General features: G+C 41.5%; 1 protein-coding gene across 10 annotated transcripts in view; it reads right to left on the reverse strand.

Annotated features, from left to right (window-relative positions):
- Positions 1-4,688: 4,688 nt before the first annotated feature.
- LOC119646342 (protein quiver) overlaps positions 4,689-23,713 on the reverse strand; it is a 140,412-nt gene continuing 121,387 nt past the window's right edge. For all 10 annotated transcript variants that reach the window (XM_038046768.1, XM_038046772.1, XM_038046769.1 and 7 more), the window contains one exon: positions 4,689-10,553. In XM_038046768.1, coding sequence (XP_037902696.1) covers positions 10,309-10,553 — 245 coding nt within the window. In that variant the 3' untranslated portion in view covers positions 4,689-10,308. The remainder of the gene's footprint in view (positions 10,554-23,713) is intronic.

The following is a 23,713-nucleotide window of genomic DNA, read 5'->3' on the forward strand; positions in this document are numbered from 1 at the left end:
TTTTTGGTACAATTTCAGGGCTTTATCTTTAATATACTTATCTATGGTTTCTAATCTTAGATCGCTATGTATGTCTAGGTTTCTTATATAATGCGGGACATTGAACATTTTTCTTACAGCTATATTCTGACATATTTGCAGTTGTTTTTTATATGTCTTACATGTTTGGTAAAAAATACTGCTCCCGTATAGCAGAGATGGGCGAATTAATTGTTTATAAATTAAAAGTCTATTCTTAATGTTTAGATTCTTAGATCTAATTAAGGGGTAAAGGGATTTCAGCGTACCTGTGCATGCATCTCTTTTCAACTTTATGTGTTTTCTCCAATTTAGTCTGCTGTCGAAAGTCAGTCCTAAATATCATATTTCGCTGTTGGTTTCCAATCGATGGGCTGATTTTCGATTTTGATTTTTCCCGGTTTCTGTTCTCTCTTTCTTGTGATGAAGATTGCCTGGGTCTTCTCCGGGTTTATTTTTATCTTCCACTTTTTGAAGTATTCCAACATTGTGTTGGTTGCCTTCTGAAGATTGCTTGTGATGAGGCGTGCCTGTTTCGATGTGTGGAAGAGGCATGTGTCGTCCGCGAATAAGGAGATCCCTGTGAAGCGGTTAAATTGTCTTGGAATGTCCGCCGTGAATACTGTGTATAACAGCGGGGAAAGCGGCGATCCTTGGGGTACTCCTGCCTCTATTCTTTTTTCCGTTGATTGGTGCCCCTCCAGTGCCACCCTAAAACTTCGATCTGCAATAAAGGATTGGATCAGTCTTATCATTGAATCAGATATTTTAAATTTCTTTAGTTTGGCTACGAGCCCTGCGTGCCAGACTTTATCGAAAGCTTTCGATATATCGAACATTATTAGTCCGGTCGATTTCCGCTTGTTCAAACCACTGCGAATGTGCTGGACTACTCTGGCCAGTTGAAGCTCGCATGAATGATCTCGTTGGAATCCGTATTATTCCTCTGGGATGATGTTGAGCTCGTTGAGTTGATCCTGCAGTCTGCTCCGTATTACCCTTTCTGCAATTTTTCCAATTGTTGGAAGTAGGCTGATGGGTCTCCAGTTCTGTGGGAAGGTTGGGTTCTTTCCCGGCTTCGGCAGAAGGATGATGATGGATTTTTTCCATGCTTTTGGATATGTTCTGAGACGGAGTACTGCATTTATTACTGCGGTGATTGATTCGGCGATGTTATTTGGTGCATTCTTGATGCATTCGTTTGTAAGCATATCCCATCCTGGGGCTTTTTTGCTGCTTAGTCCATGAATGATGGTTTGGACTTCCACCTGATCTGTTTGCAGTTCCCAGTCTTCTCTTTGTGTTGAGTCATCTTGTGTCTCTGTTTCTGACTCGTACTCTTCTTCAGATTCGTCGTCCGATGCGGTGTTCTCCCTGAACTGGAGTTCGAGTGAGTCCGCGAACGCTTCGGCCTTTCCCTCTTTATAAAATTCAAGGCCATTGGGACCATGAATTGTAGGCATTTGCCTTCTTGAGCCTCTTTTAAAATATTTGCTGAGCCGCCAGAAGTTGTTGCTTCCCGGCTCTAGATTTTGGAGAAAGTATTCCCACTGTTCGTTTCTGAATCGGTCAATGTCATCTCTGATAACGTTAGTGAGCCGATTCGCTTCTCTTTTCAGATTGGGATCTCCTGTCATTCTTCCTCTTTTTCTGATGCGATTTCTCTCCCTTTTTCTTTCTTTAATATTTCTTGGGAGCCGGTATTACTGTTGGTCGTTTACTTCTCTCTCCGTTGAGCTCTCCTGCTTGGCTGAAGTTAATTGGGCGGTTAGGTTTTGAATCTCTGTCTCTACCTGCTCCGAAGTTTCTAGTTTTGAGGTTGTGGTGTATTGTCTTAGAATGCGGCGGTAGGTGTCCCAGTTGGTGGTTTTTATCATTTTCGGCGGATTTTCAATATATATGTTGTATATTGAAAATAACACCGGTTTGTGGTCCGACGAGAGGTCGTCCAACACGTTGATTGTGATGTGGTTGTTGTAATTCTTTGTAATAGCCACATCGATTATGGTGCCGGTCGTGCTGCGTCCATAATGTGTTCGTTCCTCTGGTGCGTGAATAGTTGCTCCGTTTCCGTTTAGGAAAGTGAGCAGTTCTCTCCCCGCTTTGGTGTTTCGGGTTGCTCCCCAGTCTCGATGACGCGCGTTCAAATCCCCGGCGAGAAAAGTCGTTTTGTCCTCGTTGAGTAGCAGTTGAAGGTCCTCTGAAAAATTATCTGCTGATGGTGGACGGTAGGCTGATATAATTTTTACATCAGCTGGTCCTGTCCTTGCCTCGATGACTGTAGCTTCCATTCCAGTGATGAGTGGTGTTTCTAGGCGGTGATGCTTGATGCTTCTCTTAATGAGGACTGCGGTTCCTCCTCCGCGGCCAGTAAGTCGGTCGTTTCTATATATGTCGTTGTTGGGTACTTTAAGTGGGTCTGTTGGTTTGAGGAACGTTTCCTGGATGAGTAGTATATCTACTTCTGCCTCGTAAAGGAATTCTTTCAATTCTCCCATTTTTCCTTTTACAGAATTCGCGTTCCATGAGATAATGTTAAGCTTAATGCTTACCATGGTGGATCTTAGTTGAGTTGCCTAGAGGGATCTGAGAGCTAAACAGGTTATGGATCATTTTAGTCATCATTGACTCCATCACGTTTTGTATCTGTGCTTGCATGCTGCTCAGCACTTGATCCATTTGCACAGGCTTTGGGTTCGCTGAGGAAGAGGGAGTTTTCGGTGCTGTTGGAGTTTTTCCTGTCGGTTTGTTGATTGGTTGTGTTACCTGTGATACCTGTGGAGAAGAATTAGATTTCGCCATCTGGGCGAAGGTTTTTTTAATATTTTTAGGGTTTTTTGGACATCCGCCGTAGCTGGCTGGATGATCCCCTTTGCAGTTGGTGCAGGTTGCCTTCTGCTCCTGCTTCCTCTCGCATTTGGAAAAGTGAAGCGATCCCTCGCATTTAACGCAACGTGCGTCAGCGAAACAGTTGTTCGCAGAGTGTCCAAACTGCTGACAGTTATGGCACTGCGATTGGGAAGTCCTTGGTTTTTGGGACTCGATTTTCACGATCAGGTGGCAGATCGATTTTACATTGTATATGCCGGTTTCGTTTCTCGGCATTAACACCTTTAGTAGTCTGGAGGGCCCGTTCTTCATTTTTATGAAGAAGCACTCTATAAGATGGAAGCCCTGATCCTCAAGGTCTTCGGGCGCTATTCCCTCGAGCCCCCGGATTATGATGTTGATGTTCTTCTCTTCTGGGAGAAGATATGTGTGGAATTGAATTCCACTTTCTCTAAAGAATTTAGTGATCTTCCGGTGGTCACTCGGCTGCTCTGGAGTTATTCTCACTCCCAGGTGTATCCTCCTCGCGTGAAGGATATTAATTTTCCTTTTTCGCAACTCTTTCTCAATGGCTGGCCATTTTGATGGCTGCCTTAAAATCACGGGTACCGTGCCCTTTTCGGCTTCTTTAGCCTTAGGACTTTCTTGTCCTGAAGGCTTTGGCTTTTCCGGTGACTTCACTATGGTTTTTTTAAAAAAAGTGGGCGGAAGAGTTGACACTGGTTTCGGTGGCGGCAGAGGTGGAAAGTCTACATCTTCCTCCTCCTCGGTGGCGGTGTTGTCCGTGTTGTCGGTGGACATCTCCTCTTCCGATGACGAGTTACTTTCCGAGTCCGACACTTGTGGACTCTCGATACGCAAACGTTTGCCGTTTTCTTTTTTCTCCTTGTTTTGCAGGTCTATTGACTCCTGCAAGCTTTTAATGAGGGCTGTCAGACCCTCGTTCTGCTTCCGCTGCTCCTCTATCTCAATTTTCGCAGCGGCTAGCTGTTTATTAATTTCATCCAGACTGCGTTGCAGACTGGCGATTAGTTTTTCTTGGGATTGGTCCGATAGTAATCGGACCTCTGGGGCTTTCTGGGCCCTCGTCTCCATAAGGATTTCTGCTGAAAATTCTTCAAAAAACAAAAACTACCCACAAAAACTTAACACTATTCACGCTTATCACTAAAGGGTACCTAAAAGATAACCACTCATGTAAAAAGAAAATAAATTTGTAATTAGCAATTCTCAAAAACTTTTACCACTCTGCTGCTGTCCAAAGACGTCTGCTGCGTTCGGCTGATCTCTCAAGAATTATGGGGGGAGGTTCCTTCTCGGTCACCTCGTATTTATATTTCCTTATAATATACATATGTTCCTTATCTTCTATGAAAATACATAACACATATCGTTCTTATCTACGTAAAATCCAATCCTTTTATTAGGGTCATTCTGAGCAGCGAAGATGCGCAAATGCATCTTCGTTTATTATTCAACAACAGGACATGTTGTGAAAGAAAACATTTGACCTGTGTCGAGTATGACGAGATATGGAAAGACCGAAATATTTATGAGGGTCATACGGAGGAAAGAAGATGCGCAGATGCATCTTCGTTTATTATTATTTAGGACCAGCATTTATGCTGGTTGTTAAAAGATGCCGACAGTGCGGACGGTTCCATAACTCTCCGCCCTCGGTACGGTAACGTCTAGGGGTATGATTATGGTTTAGCTTCAGGTTTTCACCCCGAGTTCCTTAGGAAATCTCTCCTACTGAGTTTCTCACCACAAACAGGTAAGTAATTAACGAAGACCCAATTCTATCCGCTGAGGGAAGTAGATAAGTAAAACCACAATAATTTCATTCTGCAGCCAAAGAAACAAACATTTTTATTATTCTTGTTGAAACTTTTGTTGTTTTTTTTTTTCACAATCTGTTGTTTTCACTATTGTTCGTCTACAAAGAAAACAAAAACATCAGATGTTTCAAGATTTTTTGTTTTTGTTTTTTTGATTTCTTTTTTTTTTTTGCGTTTCGGTAAGATGTTTGTGTTTGTTTTGTTTCTTTCTTTTCACTTGAATTCTAACATATCCGTGTACATAGTGTAACATCCATAGCTATTATATATTTTTAATGAAAGACAATAATTTGCTCATTTATAATTGTTTCTCTTCTTTTAGTAATGGTAATATAGTTTTATATATAGATTTATTTAGATTTCTTTTAAATTTTTTGTATTTTTCTTTCATTTATACTTTATAGATTTTAATTTTCATTTTTTTGTTTTGTTTTAAATTTTTAGGTAGCGGGATTTTTGAATTATGTTTTGTAGTTGTTTTTTATTTTTGTTTAGCTTGAATTGCAAGAATAATAGCGATTAGCTTGTAGTGTAAATGCCATTCTCAAAGAAAAGATAAACACAATATGGGGAAAAATAGATTGATAAATTTTTCTTTGGTTTAATGAATTCTCATTTTGTTACTAATGTCTAATATGAGCTATTTTCTTCTATTACTATTATCTTTATTATTGTTTTTCATTATTTATCTATTTCTGGTTCATTATGAAATATATTTGTCAGGTTCCTTGCTTTCCTTTTAAGTGTTTGTGGTTTTCATTGTGATAGAATAGATTTTCAATTTTCTATTCATTGTTTTAAGTTATATCTGAAATATTTGTTTATATTTTCGCTGTATCTTTTCTAGATTTTATTTTGCAGTAATAAATAAAATATTAGTGTTTCTAGAAGTTTTTTTTTTTCTGAAATTCGTTTAAATCAAAGTGCAGTCTGCTAGAAATGTACAGTCACTGCATTTCTACATACAATCTATCTGTTTCTGGACTTGTATCTTTTTCACTACTTATTGTTTGAACCTGATTTTATATAATTTATCGGGTATGCGTTTCTCCTTCTTTGCTTGTATTAGAGAAGCTGACATACAGTAAATCATATAATTTAATATAGTAAAGAAAGTGCTTTGGATATTTATATTTTTAATTTTTATACATTTGTTTGGTAATATATCCGAATTTAAGATTTCATAGTTTTAGTGAGGATTTTATATTCTTTTTGATGCACAATCATTTTAAAATGAATGTTCGGATGTTTAGGTATTCAGTTATCGTCAGTTACGTTAAATTCACTGTAATTCGTAGTCCAAATTTATTTGCATATAACATTTCTCTCGTATTTATATTTTAGCGTAGTTTTAATAGTATTTCATATTATGAATATTCAATTAAATTCGGCTAACAATACTGTTTTCCTATAACATCTAACCGTCAATTTTATTGTTTCATTCTTTCCTTGATTTATTTATAATAAAAAAGGTTAAATTAGGAAATGCTAAATATTCAAGTGCTATATGAAATCTTGGTTTAAGTTCGAATATTTCTATCAAGTGCCTTATACCTAACCCAATATTCCATATTATACTTATCATGCTTATCTAAGATTATTTTTCAAGCAATATCCCATTCAAATTTTACCTTTAGATGTATTTCTTCTATTTTTCATTCTGTGGTTAAGGTTTCTCTTTTTTTTTTATAAATTCAATCCTGTTTTCCGTTTAATTGTTTTGTAATATTGTTCGTTTTGCTTTTGATTCGGAAAGTGTGGTTTGTTCCGGCCGTGTCAGCCATTATTAACTCGTACCAGCGGTTGATTCACTTGTTATTTCTTCGATGGCACGATGTTGAAGTTATTCGTTTCCCCCACCTTTCGTCAAGAGGGCTATAGACTGCATTTAATAGTTCTGTTGATTTTCATTGTGTTTTGTTCTTTTATTTTCGCACCATTGTTGGTTTATCTTAGAAATAAACTTAGATTTAAATATATTTCTTAAACTTAAATGGTCTGTTGAATATGATTTTTTTATGTTAGTCATAAATCCTTTGATTTGACTCACTTTAAGATGAAAAATATAAATATATAATAAAATATTTTCTTCTTTTCCATAATTAATAAAGTAATAAACATTGCGTAATCTTCAATTATTTACTATAAATTACTTTAGAATCTACAATTATTTTATTTTACATAAAGATATTTACCTTTAAACTGTTCTTTTATATGAAAAATTTCACTAGTTATGCACAACAATTTGGTTTCAAGATGGTATCTTCTTCTCTTTTTTGTTTTTCGTATTGAAATCTTGTCTAGAAAATTCCTCTTCATGAAGTTTCAGGTCAAGATGTGAAGTAATATTGATGGTTATTCTTTGAATTACATACACATCTTGGAAGCTGTTCAACCATAAAACTCATGAGCTTCCAGTTGTGCGGAGTTTTTGAGAGAAACACATCATAGGCGAGACCTCGTCACTCCTTAAATTGGCCAAGGGATTTTTATTATCAACTGGTTTGGTGTTATTAAGACTTCTCTAGACAAGAATTTCATGTTTGTTTTTCATTAAAAAATATATTTATATATATATATCAAGAGTATCGTATTTTTTTCCGTTCAATGCTTACCATTTAGTTTAAGTGTTTTTTTTTATTTGTTAAATATCAAGCAGTATCCTTACAGCTTTAGCTATGTTGTCTCCTAACTTACATTCTCTTTATATCTTTCTTTTATTTAATTATATTTATCAGCGTTAAGTTGATTTCTATTTCGCGTGTTTTACAACTAAGTTTCGTCTTTACACTTTTCATTGAGACAATATACACTAGAAAATAAAAATTAAATTTTAAACTTTGAATTTTAGATAAATTTCAATAATATATATATTTAGTAAAATAAATTGTTTGTAACTATTTACTACCTTAGAGTGTATGCGCGTTATATTATTTGCAATAAACAATTAGGTAGAATGACGATTAATTTTTCCCTTTTAACATTCTTCCTCGAATTGAAGGTATATATTATTTTACCTGCGTAAATATATAAGCTAATTTGATGCCTTAATTATTCTTATATATTATCTGAATCCAATATATTTATATTTCAAATGCATACTTTTGGTTGATTTTTGCTTTCAAATAAGATTCTTTACTTGAATCACGCTTCCTTACCTATTAAATGTACCAACCCTTTAGAAGTACATGTCCTTTTCTAAAAATTAATCTTGTCTTAAACTACTTATAATTTGTTTTTTTTCTCTAGAACTTTGCCAACTATAAGTAATGCTAACCGTCTAATTAATAAAGAGAATAAATAGCGAAGTAACATTACAACAATGAATAAATATATTTTCTGGTAGTTTAGAAATAGACTAATATAAGATTTCTCATTTTTGTTCTCAATAATATTTTTTATATTTCGAATAATTGTTGAAATTGTTCTGTTTGTTCTTCACTACTATTTTGTATTTGTTTCTCGACTTTCAACCTAATAAGTATGAAATTTCCATTTTCTTTACATTTTTGCATTCACCATGTCACAGATAGCGTGGTAGATAGTAGTGAAAGATGGTAAATCAGTGAATACATGATGAACAAATTAATCAGAGCCGTGGCTTCATATGTGAAAAGCACTTTATATAACATTTGATGGTGTAAAAGTGAAAATTGAATATAAATATTCTTTTGCTTGCTCATATTTCCAAGCGAAAATAAGAAAAAATGTTTTTCTTCGGCGTTTAGTTTTGTTTTTTTTTATTAAATAGAAGGAAGCTAATTGTTATTAATCGAATAAAAACATTTTTACTTTGTATGCGAACAGTGCTTTTAATTTGTGAGGAATTTATTGTTCTTGAAAGGTTATCTTGCCAGTGTTAATCTATTTTTTTTAATTTCTTTTTTTCGTCTGACCTTCTTAGTGTCTGTTGTTCTTTTATTTGTTTTAGATGTTTCCCAATATACACATGTATCTTAGAAAAATTATAAAAAATGATTTTCAAAAGATATAAATACAGAAATTGCAAAGTAGATGCCAATTAGCTGACCCTAATTTGAGCCATGATAAATATAAATAAATTTTTAGTTACCAGTGTCCATAACTAAGTGTTAAAGAATTATAAGTGAAATGAAGCGTACCGTGATTCATTCAACTTAAATAAAATTTTGCTGAAAAAGTGAGAATTTCTAGAATATATCAAAGAAATTTATAAAATTTTGCGAATGAATTTCAATAAAGACACTAAAAAAGACGTTTGAAGTACATTGTTCAATGGAACATACTAACAAATGATAAATGTGTTAATTGAATGCATTCAGAAAATGGGAATATATTACTTATCCTAGTCTAGTGAATAAGTAACGTGAAAACTGAAGCATGCATGATTTTCATGGGCTTGATTTGCTTGTAGAGGGTATACCAACCATGCTTCTATCATCATATATCCTCAAAGACTTTTCCACTCCCAAAACAAATCAAGCTCACAAAAATGCAACTTGGATTGTTATTCAAACTGTTATTAAAATCTGAAGGCGTTCCCTTCATCTAAGTAACGAATTAAATTATTGTTAACATCAGTGTAATCAGTGAAATTACAGCAGATATAAATATTGTCTATTTTACCACAATTTTTATCTTTCAGTCTGGCTATAATTATTAAATAACTCTAATACAGATATAAGTATCTGTACGAAAAATTATTATCTAAAAAATTTGAAAACATCAAAAATTTTGGAAGAAATTTGTACGCAATAGATTTTTACGTATAAGGAATTTGCACGAAAAAAATGGCGGCAAATTTGTGCTTTATTTGATTTATTCGAATAATTGGCAAATTTTTGTGCCTAGTTCAATATAATTTTCAATTTTAATCTTATAAAAATCCGCGTCTAAAAATAATGAAAAAATAAATATCTGCCATGCTTTATCCCATTTCCCTAGTCACCGTACATTGAATTAGATAAAAATTGTGTTAAAATAGACTCAATCTTGTCACAATCTATAATATTGAATAAAACTGTTCGGAATAGTATAATTTGAATAGTAGATTTGTAGTTATTTGTGAATTGAATAAATTCTTATAATGTTTTATTTTCATCGAAGTAATAGTAGTAATGTTACGTGTAAATTGAATTTAAGTGTTCAAAGTTGTTATCTAAGAAGATATCTTAATGTTGTGTGAGAAAAGTGAAAAGTAATGAAATTTTCTTTTGGATAAGATCATAAATATATATGTTTGTTTTGAGTAACATTTCAAATAATTTTTTGAGTTAGATCTCATAAATACTCGTTAGAATTGAATCCAACTAATTATTAATAACATTGTGTAATCATGCTCGAAATATCATGCACTATTTCTCCTCTAATTTTCTTACAATTCAGATAAAATTCTAAGATAAGCAAATTGTTCATATCTACTTTAAACACTTTCTATATGTGTTGAAAAACGCCTGAAAACATAGCAATTTTAATTAAAAACAAAAAACCATAGAAGAATTAAAATTATCGACTCAGAATGAATCAACTATTAATGAAAATGTTCATTGAATTGAATGAATATAAGAAACATTTTGGAAAATTTGTTTGTTTGTCATTTTTTTCAATGGTTATCTATTTAGATTAGTTTGTTTTCTGTTTTCTAAAAAAATGAACAACGACCAAACGATGTACGGTAAACGATTAGTACTGTAGACAAGATGATAAGAAATACAGTTTCAAGCAGATGGTTAGAGGATTTAAGTAGGGAATCACTTGAATTACACATATCTTCCTCACAAAAACACATATGACCATTGCCTGAACTTTCCATCATGCACACATGATCCACCATAAATAAATTAATTTGTAATTGCGATGTACACATACGACGGACGACCTCATATGCTGGAAAATAGAAAATTTAAAAGAATTTAGTTAGACATTTGAAAAGTAGTTTTTAATATAATTATTTGGAGACCGGTGACCGGAATGCGTGCCCTGCAGGATAGACTAACGCGGGGCCAACCTATCTCTCTCTGAGATTGAGTTGTCTCTGTTCTAGAGTGATGTGTGGCTTTCCAGGGGCCAAGCCTCATGTCTACTAAGGCCGTTAGTGAGTGGTGATAGCCTGTGCGGATTTGCCAAATCTCCCATCAGGCGCATCCCTTCGTGCGGATAAGGGAATGCTCGGCGGATGCGTAGGAATATGCACATATACGCATTTGGAGGTGTGCGTGTATGGGCATGCTTATGCGCAGGCCAGGTAGGTGGGAAGTAAACGCCTGCCCGTGGATAAAAATTGGCTATGGGAAGGATACCCAGAAATAAAACTGCAGTGCCTCGGTGGTGGATTACTTGACCACCGTTGCATCAAATACTACAAGTAGCCTGGAGTAGGAGGCATTTAAAAGGAGTACATCACTCCAGAGAACGCCTGTTCAAAACATAAGAAAAGATGAGCCACAAACTGGTCAGTTATTAGTCCATAGTGGGGTAACTACACCTGGTCAAAACATGTCGCAGGACTTAGTGGTTGATCCATTTAAGAGAAACTCGACGATAGTGCGATCTCCTCCGAAATCAGCCTTGATGAAGGAAGGAAATCAGGGAAGCTCCCGGAAGGCTAATAAGTACATAAGCGCCCAATGTGAAAACCAAGCGGAGGAGCTATGTCAGAGTCCGGAAGAATCATCGTTTGCCCTACTCGGAGGTAAAATAGTAGAGTTGTCTGAATTTATTAAGGACAAACACAACGTGCACCAGGCCATCAAAAACATGGTCCGTACCATTCGGGTACTATACAATGGTGCCAAGGAAGAAAAAAACGCCTCGAAGAAATCAAGCGTCACCCAGGCAACACAAGTGACACCCCCTCAAAATCCAAAAGGCGGTAAACTTGAAAAGAGGAGTAGAGAGTGCGCGAACGATTCTTTCGGATCCTCACAGGACGCGAAAAGGCAAAAAGGCGTCTCACCGGCAAAAGGCAAGGGAAACAAAGTTTCCAACATCGTGGAAACTGCAGCGCCGGCTCCAATTGACCCAAGGGAGGCAAAGAATCAAAAAGGGACCAAGGAAGCATGGACCAAGGTTGGCGGAAGGAAAAATACGACGCAGAAAAGAAGATTACGGCCCGAATTAATCATCATCTCCAAAAAAGGGGATATGACTTACTCCGATATCCTTAGGAAGGTCAAATCCGATCCTGAGCTGATGGACCTTGGAGAAAACGTCAGCTAAATCAGACGCACCCAGAAAAGAGACTTGATGCTGGAGCTGAAGAAGTCTCCGGGCAAAACGGTGGAAAATTTCCTCGGCAAGGTGGAGAAACCCTTAGGAGAAGAAGCTCAAGTACGGGCCAGAAAGCAGGAGCTTGTCATAGAATGTAAGGACATTGACGAAATCACGACCAAGGAGGATATCCGTGACGCCTTAGAAAAGCAGTTCGGACCACTTGGCTTGCAAGATTCCGCAATCAGGGGACTGAGGAAGGCATACGGAGGCACGCAAACCATAAGCTTACCAACTGAAGCAGCGTTCAAACTGCTGGCGGCTGGGAAAGTAAAAATAGGTTGGGTCGTTTGCCGACTCAGGGAGCAGGTATCCCTTAAGCGCTGCTTTAGATGCCTGAAATTCGGCCACATAGCGGCGAAATGCACCGGTGACTGTGACAGATCAAAATGTTGCAGAAAATGTGGGAGAGAATGCCATATGTTCAGGGAATGCAAGGCTGAGCCTGAATGCATGCTCTGCACGGAAAAAAAGGGCGTCGACTGTCGGCACGTTGCAGGCAGCAGCAGATGCCCAGTGTTTAGGCGAGCCTTGAATGCAGTAAAAAAATGAGGTTGATACAAATCAACCTCAACCACTGCGAGGCAGCGCAAGACCTTCTCTCGCAGACCATCTATGAGAAGGGAATCGAAGCTGCCATAATCAGCGAGCCTTATCGCAACAATAAGAGCGGTGCCTGGAATGCAGATGAAACTGGCAAGGCAGCAACATGGGCGTGTGGAAATCAGGCCATTCAAGAAGTGATGGAGTTTCCAGAAGTTGGATTCGTCAGGGCAAAAATAGCTGGTATCTATATATATAGTTGCTATGCTCCACCAAGCGCGACGATAACAGAATTCGAAGGAATGCTAGATATGCTAGTCTCGGATGCAAGAAGTCGAAACCCCAAGATCATAGCTGCTGATTTCAACGCGTGGGCCGTGGATTGGGGCAGTCGCACTACGACACCAGGGGCCGTATCCTGCTCGAGGCTTTCGCGGAGCTAGATTTGGTGCTTGCCAACACGGGAAACGTTTCCACTTTTCGTGGGACAGGGTTGGGCTCAATAGTCGATCTGACATATGTGAGTACCACATTGACGAGGAGAATGACATGGTTTGTCAGTGAGCATTATACTCACAGCGACCACCAGGCGATTTTCCTCCAGATCGAATATGGGCCATGCGTCGATACGTGTTCCCGTGAGGCTGGAAACCGGGGTTGGTCCGTGAAAGGGCTTGAGGAGGATGCATTCATAGAGATGCTATTGGGAGGCCAAAGTCCCGGTGGTGCGGCTACGGAAAAAGTAGAGCAAATGATGGGACGCATAACAAGAGGATGCGACGTTGCTATGCCGAGGCGACGAGTTCTCGCAAAAAGGCGCTCAAACTCTTGGTGGAATGAAGAGATCGCGGTGTTACGGGATGCATGTTTTCGTGCTAGAAGGATCTGCCAACGATCTAGAGCAAGACCAGACTTCGACGAGAAACGGCTAGCATATGTGAACCTTCGAGGTAGACTTAAGCAGGCTATACGGACCAGCAAGCGAGAATGCTTCAAGGAGCTTTGCACAGAGGCAGACCAAAGCCCCTGGGGAACAGCGTACAGGATAGTTATGAAGAAGATGAGAGGGCGAACACCACAATTGACCTGCCCACATCTTCTGCTCGATATCGTGACGGCGCTCTTCCCCCCGGATAAAGGGGAGCGCAAACAACACAAGCGAGCACTGGACGTCTACACCATACCTGCGGTAACTGAGGAGGAACTTACGCAAATTTGCCGGAGAATTGGTGATAACAAAGCACCCGGTCTGGATGCTGTTCCCAATAGGGCCCTTATACTCGCTGTTAAGACCAGACCCGACTGGTTTATCAGCGTGTTTGAAACATGCATGATAGAAGGAGTTTTCCCCGACCGGTGGAAGAGGCAAGAGGCTCCCGAAGCCGAATAAACACCCAGGATACCCATCATCATACCGACCGATTTGCCTTATCGACACGGCAGGAAAAATGCTCGAAAGGGTCATCTACAACAGACTACTCCCTATCATCGAATATAAGGATGGACTATCGGAGCGATAATTTGGATTTCGCCAAGCCCACTCAACGATCGACGCCGTAGACGTTGTTTTGAAGCTGGCTTGAGACGCAATGTCGTCTAAAAAATGCTGTGCCGTAGTGACGTTGGACATCAAAAATGCGTTCAATTCCGCAAGCTGGGAGTGGATAAAAAGTTCACTGGCTAAAACGGGTGTCCCTAGTTACTTGACTAAGCTCCTCAACAGTTACCTTTCGGAGAGGACACTGTGGTACGACACGGATGAGGGATCCAAGCAGTACACCGTCACCGCAGGAGTACCACAGGGCTCAGTGTTGGGTCCTCTCCTGTGGAACGTCATGTACAATGGGGTCCTTGTCCTTCCCGTGCCAAAGGAGGCCATGATAATCGGTTTCGCAAATGATCTAGCTGTGGTTGTCGTCGCGAAAGAACCTGAAGACGTTGAAATGTACGCTAACGAAACCATTAGCGCCATAAAAGCGTGGCTGAAGATGGTTCCATCTTGACCTTGCGGAACAAAAGACGGAGGCGGTCTTGATTACCAATCGTAGGAAGAGGAATACGATTAATATTCGCGTTGGTGGTCACGTCATCACTTCGAAGCCGGTTATCAAATACCTAGGGGTAATGATTGACGCTAAGATCAATTTCAGGGGACATCTGGACTATGCCTGTGAGAAAGCGGCAAATACCAGCGTATCATTAGCGCGGATGATGCCTAACATTGGAGGTCCAAGGTACAGACGCAGATTACTTGTGGCCGGAGTGGTTCGCTCCACACTATTATACGCGGCACCAGTTTGGGAGGAAGCATTAGCGTGTGAGAGTAATCGTAGGAGAGTGAATATGACCTACCGCTTAGTGGCGCTAAGGGTGTGCAGCGCCTTCAGAACAATATCAGGCGAGGCAGCGTGTGTTATTGCGGGAATGATCCCGATAGACATTCTGGCAAGTGAGACACGCTGCCTGTACGAGACAAGGAAAATGAATCCTATTGAAAAGGATGCAGAATGCCGAAAGGCGGCAAAGCGAGAGTCGCTGGAGAAGTTGCAGAAACGGTGGGATGACTCGCAGAGGGGTCGCTGGACCCACACTTTGATTCCATCTGACGCAATTCCTGTCAGGACATGGCGGTTACAGAAAGTACCTGCACCAATTCAGGCTGGATGATTCTCCCTTGTGTCCTGAATGTGGTTGCATACCTGAGGACCCGGAGCATGTTATGTTCCACTGTCCACGATTTCTCTCAGAAAGGAGGAGTCTGGAAGATTCCCTGAAAACCACTCTAAGCCCGCAGAACATCGTCGGGGAAATGTTGAAATCGGAGGGAAAATGGTGTGCGGTGAACACCGCAATCAAACGAATACAAGAGGAATTGGGAAGAGCGGAGCGCGCAAGGAGGACGCGAAGAACGGAAGGCGTGGTCGCGTAAAGCGCAGTCCACCCTGCGAAGTAATGCTTTGTGGCGGTCCCGCGGGGAAGGAAAAAGGAGAAAGTGGGGGTGGTTTTAGTGGGTGAGAATCCCACACGCTGCTGCAACCTGGCGCGGCAGTTTTTTTCTAAGATTTCCACCTCCATCCATAAAAAAAAAAAGTGAGTGGTGATAGCCACTCCTTGTTCGAGGTGACCCTACTATTAACAAAACGCTACAGACCTAGACTGGGGAGTCGAAAAACACCTCCCACAATCCAGGGTGTTATGCGAACCTTGGATAGTTTGGAGTCGGCGGCAGAACTCATGGGCCTCTTAATCGCTCAGAATGCACGTGCACAAGGGAAAGCCGAGGAAACACTCCTCGGAGGAGACATCGGGTGGAAAGCTTACCGAGGTTCTCGAAGGAATCTCGGAGGCCACAGAGGCGGAAAGGACTGGGTCAATCAGGTAAGTAGCAGAAGCTGGACGCCCTAGACCTAGATCTTCTAGGACTAAGGATGGACAGCGACGTGCAGGAAAGCGCCATGTCGAAGGAGGAGGGTGCTACTCCGACAATGAAAAGGAGCTCTTAACAATAATCGAGCCAATGACCAGCACTAACATAACCCAGATAAACCTCCACCATGCGAAAGCTGCACCTGCAGTAATTGCAAGGGCCAGTTCAAAGGAAAAGATTGGAATAGTGCTGGCTCAAGAGCCCTGGGTTTCGCGGTCTGCAAGGAGGAAGCAAGCAGGTAATTTGGGACTCCTTTTGGGAAAAACCTCATTATCCTTAAAAATAATTTAAAATATACATGTTTTTCACAGTTCCTGACCGGGGAACTCGTGGCAATCCGAAAGTTACTGGAAGCTGGCGTGAGCACTCGAGAGGCAGTTTTGGCATTGGGCTATTTCACAGGAGAAGACATCCAGGTCCCACCGGAGCTAGTCGCTAAACTGGTGAAGTATTGTGAGAGGAGGGCGTTACCACTTCTCCTCAGCTGGGATGTCAATGCTCATCACAAAGTCTGATGAAACAGCGACACCAATCGAAGAGATGAGTACCTTCTTGAATTTATTCTTAACAATTAGTTAGAAATATATGATATAACATAAGGAATATTCTAACATGTCTAGCACTAGACATAACTATAGTAAATACTCTGATGAACGAGCTGACCGCGAATCGAATGGTGTCGGATGAGCCCTCAATGTCTGATCACAGAATAATCAGATTAGACATTGAGGGCAACTCCGAAATAAAAAGAATAGTAAGGAATACCAGGAGAATGGATGGTTCCTATGCAATGTACTTGAGCAACAACATGGCTCACATTCAAGGGGGCCGTGATATCAGGAGCGAACTGGAACTAGAAACCGTAGTGGAAAATCTCAACAAAGTCGTCATTGACGCATATGAGGCCAGCTATCCGGCTAAGACAGTTGAATTATCAAAGGATGCACCCTGGTGGAATAGGAACCCAGCCAGAATGACAACAGAGATACGAAAACTCGGCAAAACCAGCCGAGACTGGCCGAGGTACAAAAATGCACCGACACTTACACTCCAACAACCAATAAAAGGGGAAGAAAGGAGAACTGGAAACTAGCAAAAGAGGTATGCTCGAAAACTAGGGTAAGGTGGGCAATAATAATAATAATCGTTGGCGCAACAATCCATATTAGATCAGGGACTTGAAGTGTGTTAGAGCACTTCATTCAAGACTGTAGCGGTACATTACAGTACCACTGTAGGAGACAATGTGGTCAGCATTGCGCTCGCCCGAGATTATTACCCTGATTTGACTCAAGCAATCATTCACAGCCTAGTCGACTGGTATCCCACGTCAAATCACGATACAAATCCCATTGCCACCAGTGAGATTTGAACCGTGACGTTCCATACGACAGCCTTGTGCTCTCTCTCGGTGTCATTAGTCCAACGAAAATGTACTTCGAGCCTACAAACAAGCTATATATATATTCCAGGCGGAAATATACGCCATCGACAGACGAGCTTCCTTTAATCTCCAAAGGAACTACAGGGGGCAGAACATTGCTATTCTCACCGATAGTCTAGCAACGGTCAAGGCACTTAGTTCCAACCAGGTGAACTCTAAATTGGTATGGGAATGCCTTGAGAGACTGAATACACTCGGATCGTCCAGCAGGGACGCCTTTACACGGGCTAGAACCCTTCTGTGGAATGGGAAAACGGTTTCATGGCTATGACACTAAGAAATGAAGAGGAACGATTGAGGGAACTATACTGGGCGGGCCTACCAGGAATGGTGCAGTCCAAGGGGCTTATTGGGGGATATGACCCTATGCGCACAAAAGATTGCTTAAAACTCACAAAAAAGAACCTCTGAATCATAGTGTGAATTCTCACTGGTCACTGTCCGCTAAACTATCACCTAGGGAAGCTAGGAATATCTTCGGACACTGCCTGCAGGTTTTGTGACAGATAATGACTAGCAACTAGCAACTTCTTGGCCCAGAGTCTCGATTAATCATAAACTTTTCATACTCCGAAATCGTCGTCGTCGATAAGTAAACGAAGGATGGATGTCCGCTGGAAACTTGTTCAAGAGCCAGCATTAAACCATCTATATTCTGAATTAGATTGCTAATAATGAATAGGGTGGTACTGTCGAAGAGTGGGGAGAAAAAAAAGACCTCGGTAGTTGCCAGACAATTGTTAAAGAATAAAAATAAAAGCTTAGAGAACCAGCAGAGTGCGAAACCTACTTCCTTTAAACGCAACTGATCTCCAAGTTTACAACAGCTAGGGCGCCAAGCAACTTCTGCAGAAAGCGAAGCAGCAACGGCCTGTTGACGGAGCATGCGGTGCGAGGCCTTTCAGCTATATGGTCAGATACCACTTACGAGTGGCGTTGAGGGGTGACAATTCTGCTAGAGGTAGAGAGTAGCGTTGAAGTCATATGAACGGCAAGAGGAGACAGGAGGAATGTATTCCTTGCTTTGATTCCTCCTCCCCCTCCTCCCAGGTGGTGCGTGGATATCATATCATAATAGCATGAGCGGGCTAGTTTGTATCTGTGAGTTCGTAGCGGGTGTCATGTCATTTTGTTAATTTTTGTCTTTTTTTTCTTTGGCTTGACTCTTATAATTTATTGACTACTTAATCTTAGAACGAATACAAGTTCCATTACTAGTTACGTCTCTTAGATTATATTATATTTCTTTATTAAAATGAAAGTAAAGCTTAAATTATGACCCTTTTCTAGCCAGCGGACGAGACTAGAATGAATGATGACAAAATATCATTCTTGACAATTGCCACCACAGCCTCATGTCAGTCAGTCCGCCAACTGTTCCTCTGACCATTGAATGCAGCGGCGGACGTGAATTCATAATGGCGCCTAGATTCGCGCCTCCGATGTGCCACCACATCAGTCCGCCCCCAAGCTGAAATCGCGCGGTGGATATTTGGCCAACGAGTTTTCCCAACTCCGCGAAAAGAGTAGATTCGAATTGCATTCCCTGGTCCGTGATGATAACGGCTAAAACATCAAAATGCAGAATGCATTCTTGACAGAGGGCCTCGGCACAAGATTGCACCGTAATGTCAGACAGAGGTGAGGTGATTATGAGGCAATACTTGAATCCATGCGAGTCTCGCAAATGGCCGGTGATATCGAGATCTATGGTGAGAAAGCGCTTGGTTGACCGAGGGAACACCCCTACTTCTTTTCAAAGGTGCTTATTGATCTTCCACTTCTGGCACGCAATGCACTCTCTGGCCCAAGAATTTACGTCCTTATTCATGGACATCCAGAAGTATTTATCAGTGACTAACCGGTTTCGCGTCTCGATGCCTGGGTGTCCAGGATTGTGTATTGCGTGGAATACTTCCCTGCGAAAATCGGCCGAAATGAATGGCCCGGGTCCCTTATCTGAGGTCTCGCAGAGTAAATAACAGTTTGAGCGGAGAATAGGAAACTCCTTGAATTTGTATTTGGAGTTTGCCGTTAGGTTCTGAAGCTCTGCGTCGTCTTTTTGTGCCTTGGCGATTGCCGTATAATCGACCACAGCAGGGACAGTGACCTTCGAGATTCGCGACAAAGCGTCAGCACCAACATTGTTTTCTCTAGACACGTGTTGGATATCAAAAGAAAACTGACTGATATAACTTAAGTGCCAAAGTTGGCGAGGTGACCCTTGGTCGGCCGTTTGTGTAAGCGCGAAGGGGCTTATGGTTCGTGAACACGGTGAACGGCCTGCCTTCAAGGGAGAAACGGACGTATTTTATATCGAGGTACAAGGTGAGTAGCTCATGATCGTAGGCACTGTAGTTGTGATAGAAGTTTAACATGGCCAAGAACCTTTGCAGATCCTTTACCGTGGTTGGTAGGGGAAAACTCTTTACCGCCTTAACCTTGTTTGGGCCAGGTTGGATACCGTCAGGGGTTATCAAATGGCCGAGAAATTGTATCTGCCTGGGAGAAGGGTTCACGGCCGCCAGTCGTAAATTTTTGCGGAATTAGGGAGTTCGAACGGGGTACAGGGAGAACCGACACTTTAGCAACCGTGTCGACCCGGAAGCAACATCTGCTTAGGGGGTCGAAAATTGCTAGGCGACGTGGTACTGCGCATCAGGTAGCCGTCATCGAGCACCCATCGAGCCTAGTTGTTTGTTGCGTTAAACGTGCTTTCGTTGGTACATTGAGTCGCTTGAGTTCCGTATTTCCAATGGGTGGAACTTCAATATTTTTGGACCGACCTTCACGGTCGATTTCGCCAGCAATCTCGGTTTTTGGGATAACCCCCTCCTCTTGGCCGACTCAGACCGACTCCGCTGGTCTTTTGGTCATCGTCCTACCTGTTAAGTCGTTACAAGTTCACTAAGCACTTTTACAGTTCATGTGCCGAAGACTACAGAGTGTAATTTGGAATGCAAAGGCCAAATCGTTCCGATCGTCGAAATCGGATGATTACTTCGATCAAGGCTCCAATTAGCTGACGGAGGAAATAAAAGTTAACCGTGTAACGGTCGTCACACTACGCAAACAGGACATACTGAGGATAGGGCAAATAAATTTGCAGCCCTCCAATGCTTCTCGACTAACCTGTTGGCCTCCCTCCGGGCTCTGGGTTGGAGAAGCCAGATTATTAGAGGACTTCAAAACAAAGGGCAATGTTGACACCATTGCTTCCTAGATGTTATTATAATCCTGTAATGTACCGTTATTGAATGAAATGCTCTAACACACTTAGAGGCCCTGATGCTACTGGGTTGTCGGATTGTATTTTTATTCAAAGCAAGCATTACCGTTTTGTATATAGCAGAAGAGTGTTTGGGGGGGGGGGGGATTAGTTGGATTTTTCCCAATCTGAATGTCGCTGTAAAAGTTCCTTTTAAAGACTCCAGAAGGATCGACTGAAGGAAGTTTGGTCAAGTTATCTATACCAAACTTATTACTGCTTTATGACAATATTTGCACAACAGACAAACTAGAGTTGAGGTTTCGACGAAAGCATTTGAAATCGCCTTTAGTGTGTAGCGCCCAGCAGAATACGACAAAAGAGCAATCGATCAAGGAAGCCTTCAGCATCTGTTAGAGGCAAGCCTGATGAGAGGGGGTGAAAAGGGGGATTACCCCCGGTCCTGCTGTTTTTTCGGGGATAATGAAGGACCCTCATAATTTTCGCCCCCAAAATGTTCACCCCGGGCCAGGAGTTTCTATCTACGGCCCTACCTATAGGCACAAACACTGGCAGTCATTTGAGGATACTCTGAGGAAATTTAAGTTGACTACCAGGATTGCCAGGAAGCGATCCTGGCTAAAGCATTGTCAGAACATTGGAAGTATCAGCAATTGTTCGAGATTCAGTAAGATCAAGAAATGTGGGAGCCCAACTTTTTTTTTAGAAAGTCGGAGATTTCCTATATGGGACAGACTGAGTCAGAACGCTGCCTGGAGGATATGCCGCCGCAGTTTTTTGAGAATATCAAATCGGCAATTGCCGAGGATAAATTCAACTGGGGTATAAATAGCTTCTCTGCATATACATATAACTTCGGGTCCAGACGGCGTGGATATCTAGAATTTCTAACTAAAGCAGGCTAAGACCAGATATCGATTGTATCGCGATGATAATGCTCTAGAAATAACAAAAAAGGGTTATTTTTATTTCTTGTAGCGACTTATCAAAGCTGTATTTCGTTCAGATATCTACCATAATCTTACTCTTCTTTTTATATCGAAAGCTTGTAGGCACAGCTATGATCTCGCGAAGGACTTTCAACCAATCAGCCTTGCGTCTATCATGCTGAAGACCCTAAAGCGAGTCCTGGAAATCCATTTAGAGGTGGTTATAGAAAGACTGCTAGCCAACGAGATCGCTCTTCACGAGAGGTGGTGTTTCAGTGGTCGTTCCCTCACAAGCAGAATACCTTAGCTATATAGAGGGAACATTCCACAACGTAAGTACCAAAGCCAACAAAGAGGATCTAACCAGAATAGGATTGGAGTTATATATTACGGACAGTATCTATGTTTAGAACCAGGATAATCTAATCTGATCTGGGAGGCAGCCACTTGACCAGAGGTGTGAGTAGACGGACGCTCCGGGGTACACCTTTTTTTTTTTGAGGTGGAAATCTTCAAAAGACACTGGCCTGGACACGCCAGCGTGTGGGATTCTTACCCACTAAAACCACCCCCGACTCACTCCAAGCCCTGTGGAACCACCGTACGGTATTACATCACAGGGCGGAGTCAGCTCATTTTAGCTTGGTCCCCTTTCGTCTCTACGCGGCGTACGTAACCGCGCTTTTCTGATCTCCTCTGCCTTTCGCAGTTTGCTCTGAATAGATACGACCATGGAGTTGATCGCATCCCAGTCTTCCTGACATGTTAGCATTCTTCGCACCAGATTCTCTGGTGCAAGCACCTCTCTTAGAATCTCCTCTAGGTTCTTCCTTTCCTCCACAAACCTTGGACGGTGGAAGAATACATGCTCTGGGTCCTCTGGGACTCCATCGCAATTTGGACAGTCGGGTGAGGTATCCAGTTTAAACCTGAACAGGTACTGGCGATATCCTTCATGCCCCGTGAGAAACTGAGTAAGATTATAATTAATCTCACCGTGCCGTCTCTCCAATCACTCCTTGATGGCAGGGATGAGCCTATGTGTCCACCAACCCTTTCCCGAGCGTTCCCAATGCTCTTGCCATCTATTTAGCGATCTCTCCCTTTCGGCGTTCTTCGTCTGCGGAGAGATAGACTTCGCATTATATATATTCGTCATCTCATCTGCCAAGATGTCAATGGGCATCATTCCAGAAATGACGAATGTTGCATCATCTGAGACAGTCCTGAATGCCGAGCACACTCTTAGGGCTGTTCTTCTGTAGACTGAACTCAGTTTGTTACCGTTAAATGTAACCTGCAATGCCTTTCCCCAAACTGGAGCTGCATAGAGCCGGATCGAACTCACTACTCTAGCTATAAGCAACCTGAAAGCATGCCGTGGCCCTCCCACGTTCAGCATCATTCTTGCCAGGGCCACACTTGCAGTGGATGCTTTGTCATAGACATACTGCACGTGTGCTTTATAGCTAAGCTTCCCATCTATCCTCACTCCCAAGTATTTGATCGCAGGCTTAGAAGTGATGATATGATTCCCAATTTGAATACGGGTAAAATTTCTTTCACGGTGCTTGGTGATAAGGACCGCTTCCGTTTTTTCCTCCGCAAGTGTCAGACCAGAAGTCTCAAGCCAACCCTTAACAGCACTGATCGCTTCGCATGAGTATAACTCAGCATCTTCGAGATGCTTTGCGACAACAACCAGCGCTATATCATGGGCGTAGTCCACCACCGTGGCTTCCTCCGGAGGGGGAAGATTAAGAACATCATTGTACATGATGTTCCTCAGCAGTGGGCCCAGTACGGAACCCTGTGGAACACCCGCGGAGACAACGTACTCTTGGGGTCCGTCATCGGTGTCATACCAAAGCCTCCGTTCTTGTAAATAGCTGTTGACAATAGCTGCAAGATAAGTGGGAACAACAATCTTCGCCAGAGATTCCCGCATTAGGTTCCAATTGGCCGAATTGAATGCATTTCTCACATCCAGAGTCACCACTATGCAATATTTGCTAGTACTGCCCCTTCCGTGGATTGCATCTTCGGCCAAGCCAGTAATCATTTTGATGGCATCAATGGTTGATCTGGCTTTACGGAACCCATACTGCCGATCTAAGAGACCTCCCTGGCTCTCAACAACCGGGAGTAATCTATTATAGATTACTCACTCTAGCATTTTGCCCACAGTGTCCAAAAGACAAATAG

The sequence above is a fragment of the Hermetia illucens genome, chromosome 1, assembly GCF_905115235.1.
Source record: "Hermetia illucens chromosome 1, iHerIll2.2.curated.20191125, whole genome shotgun sequence".
NCBI lineage: Eukaryota > Metazoa > Arthropoda > Insecta > Diptera > Stratiomyidae > Hermetia > Hermetia illucens.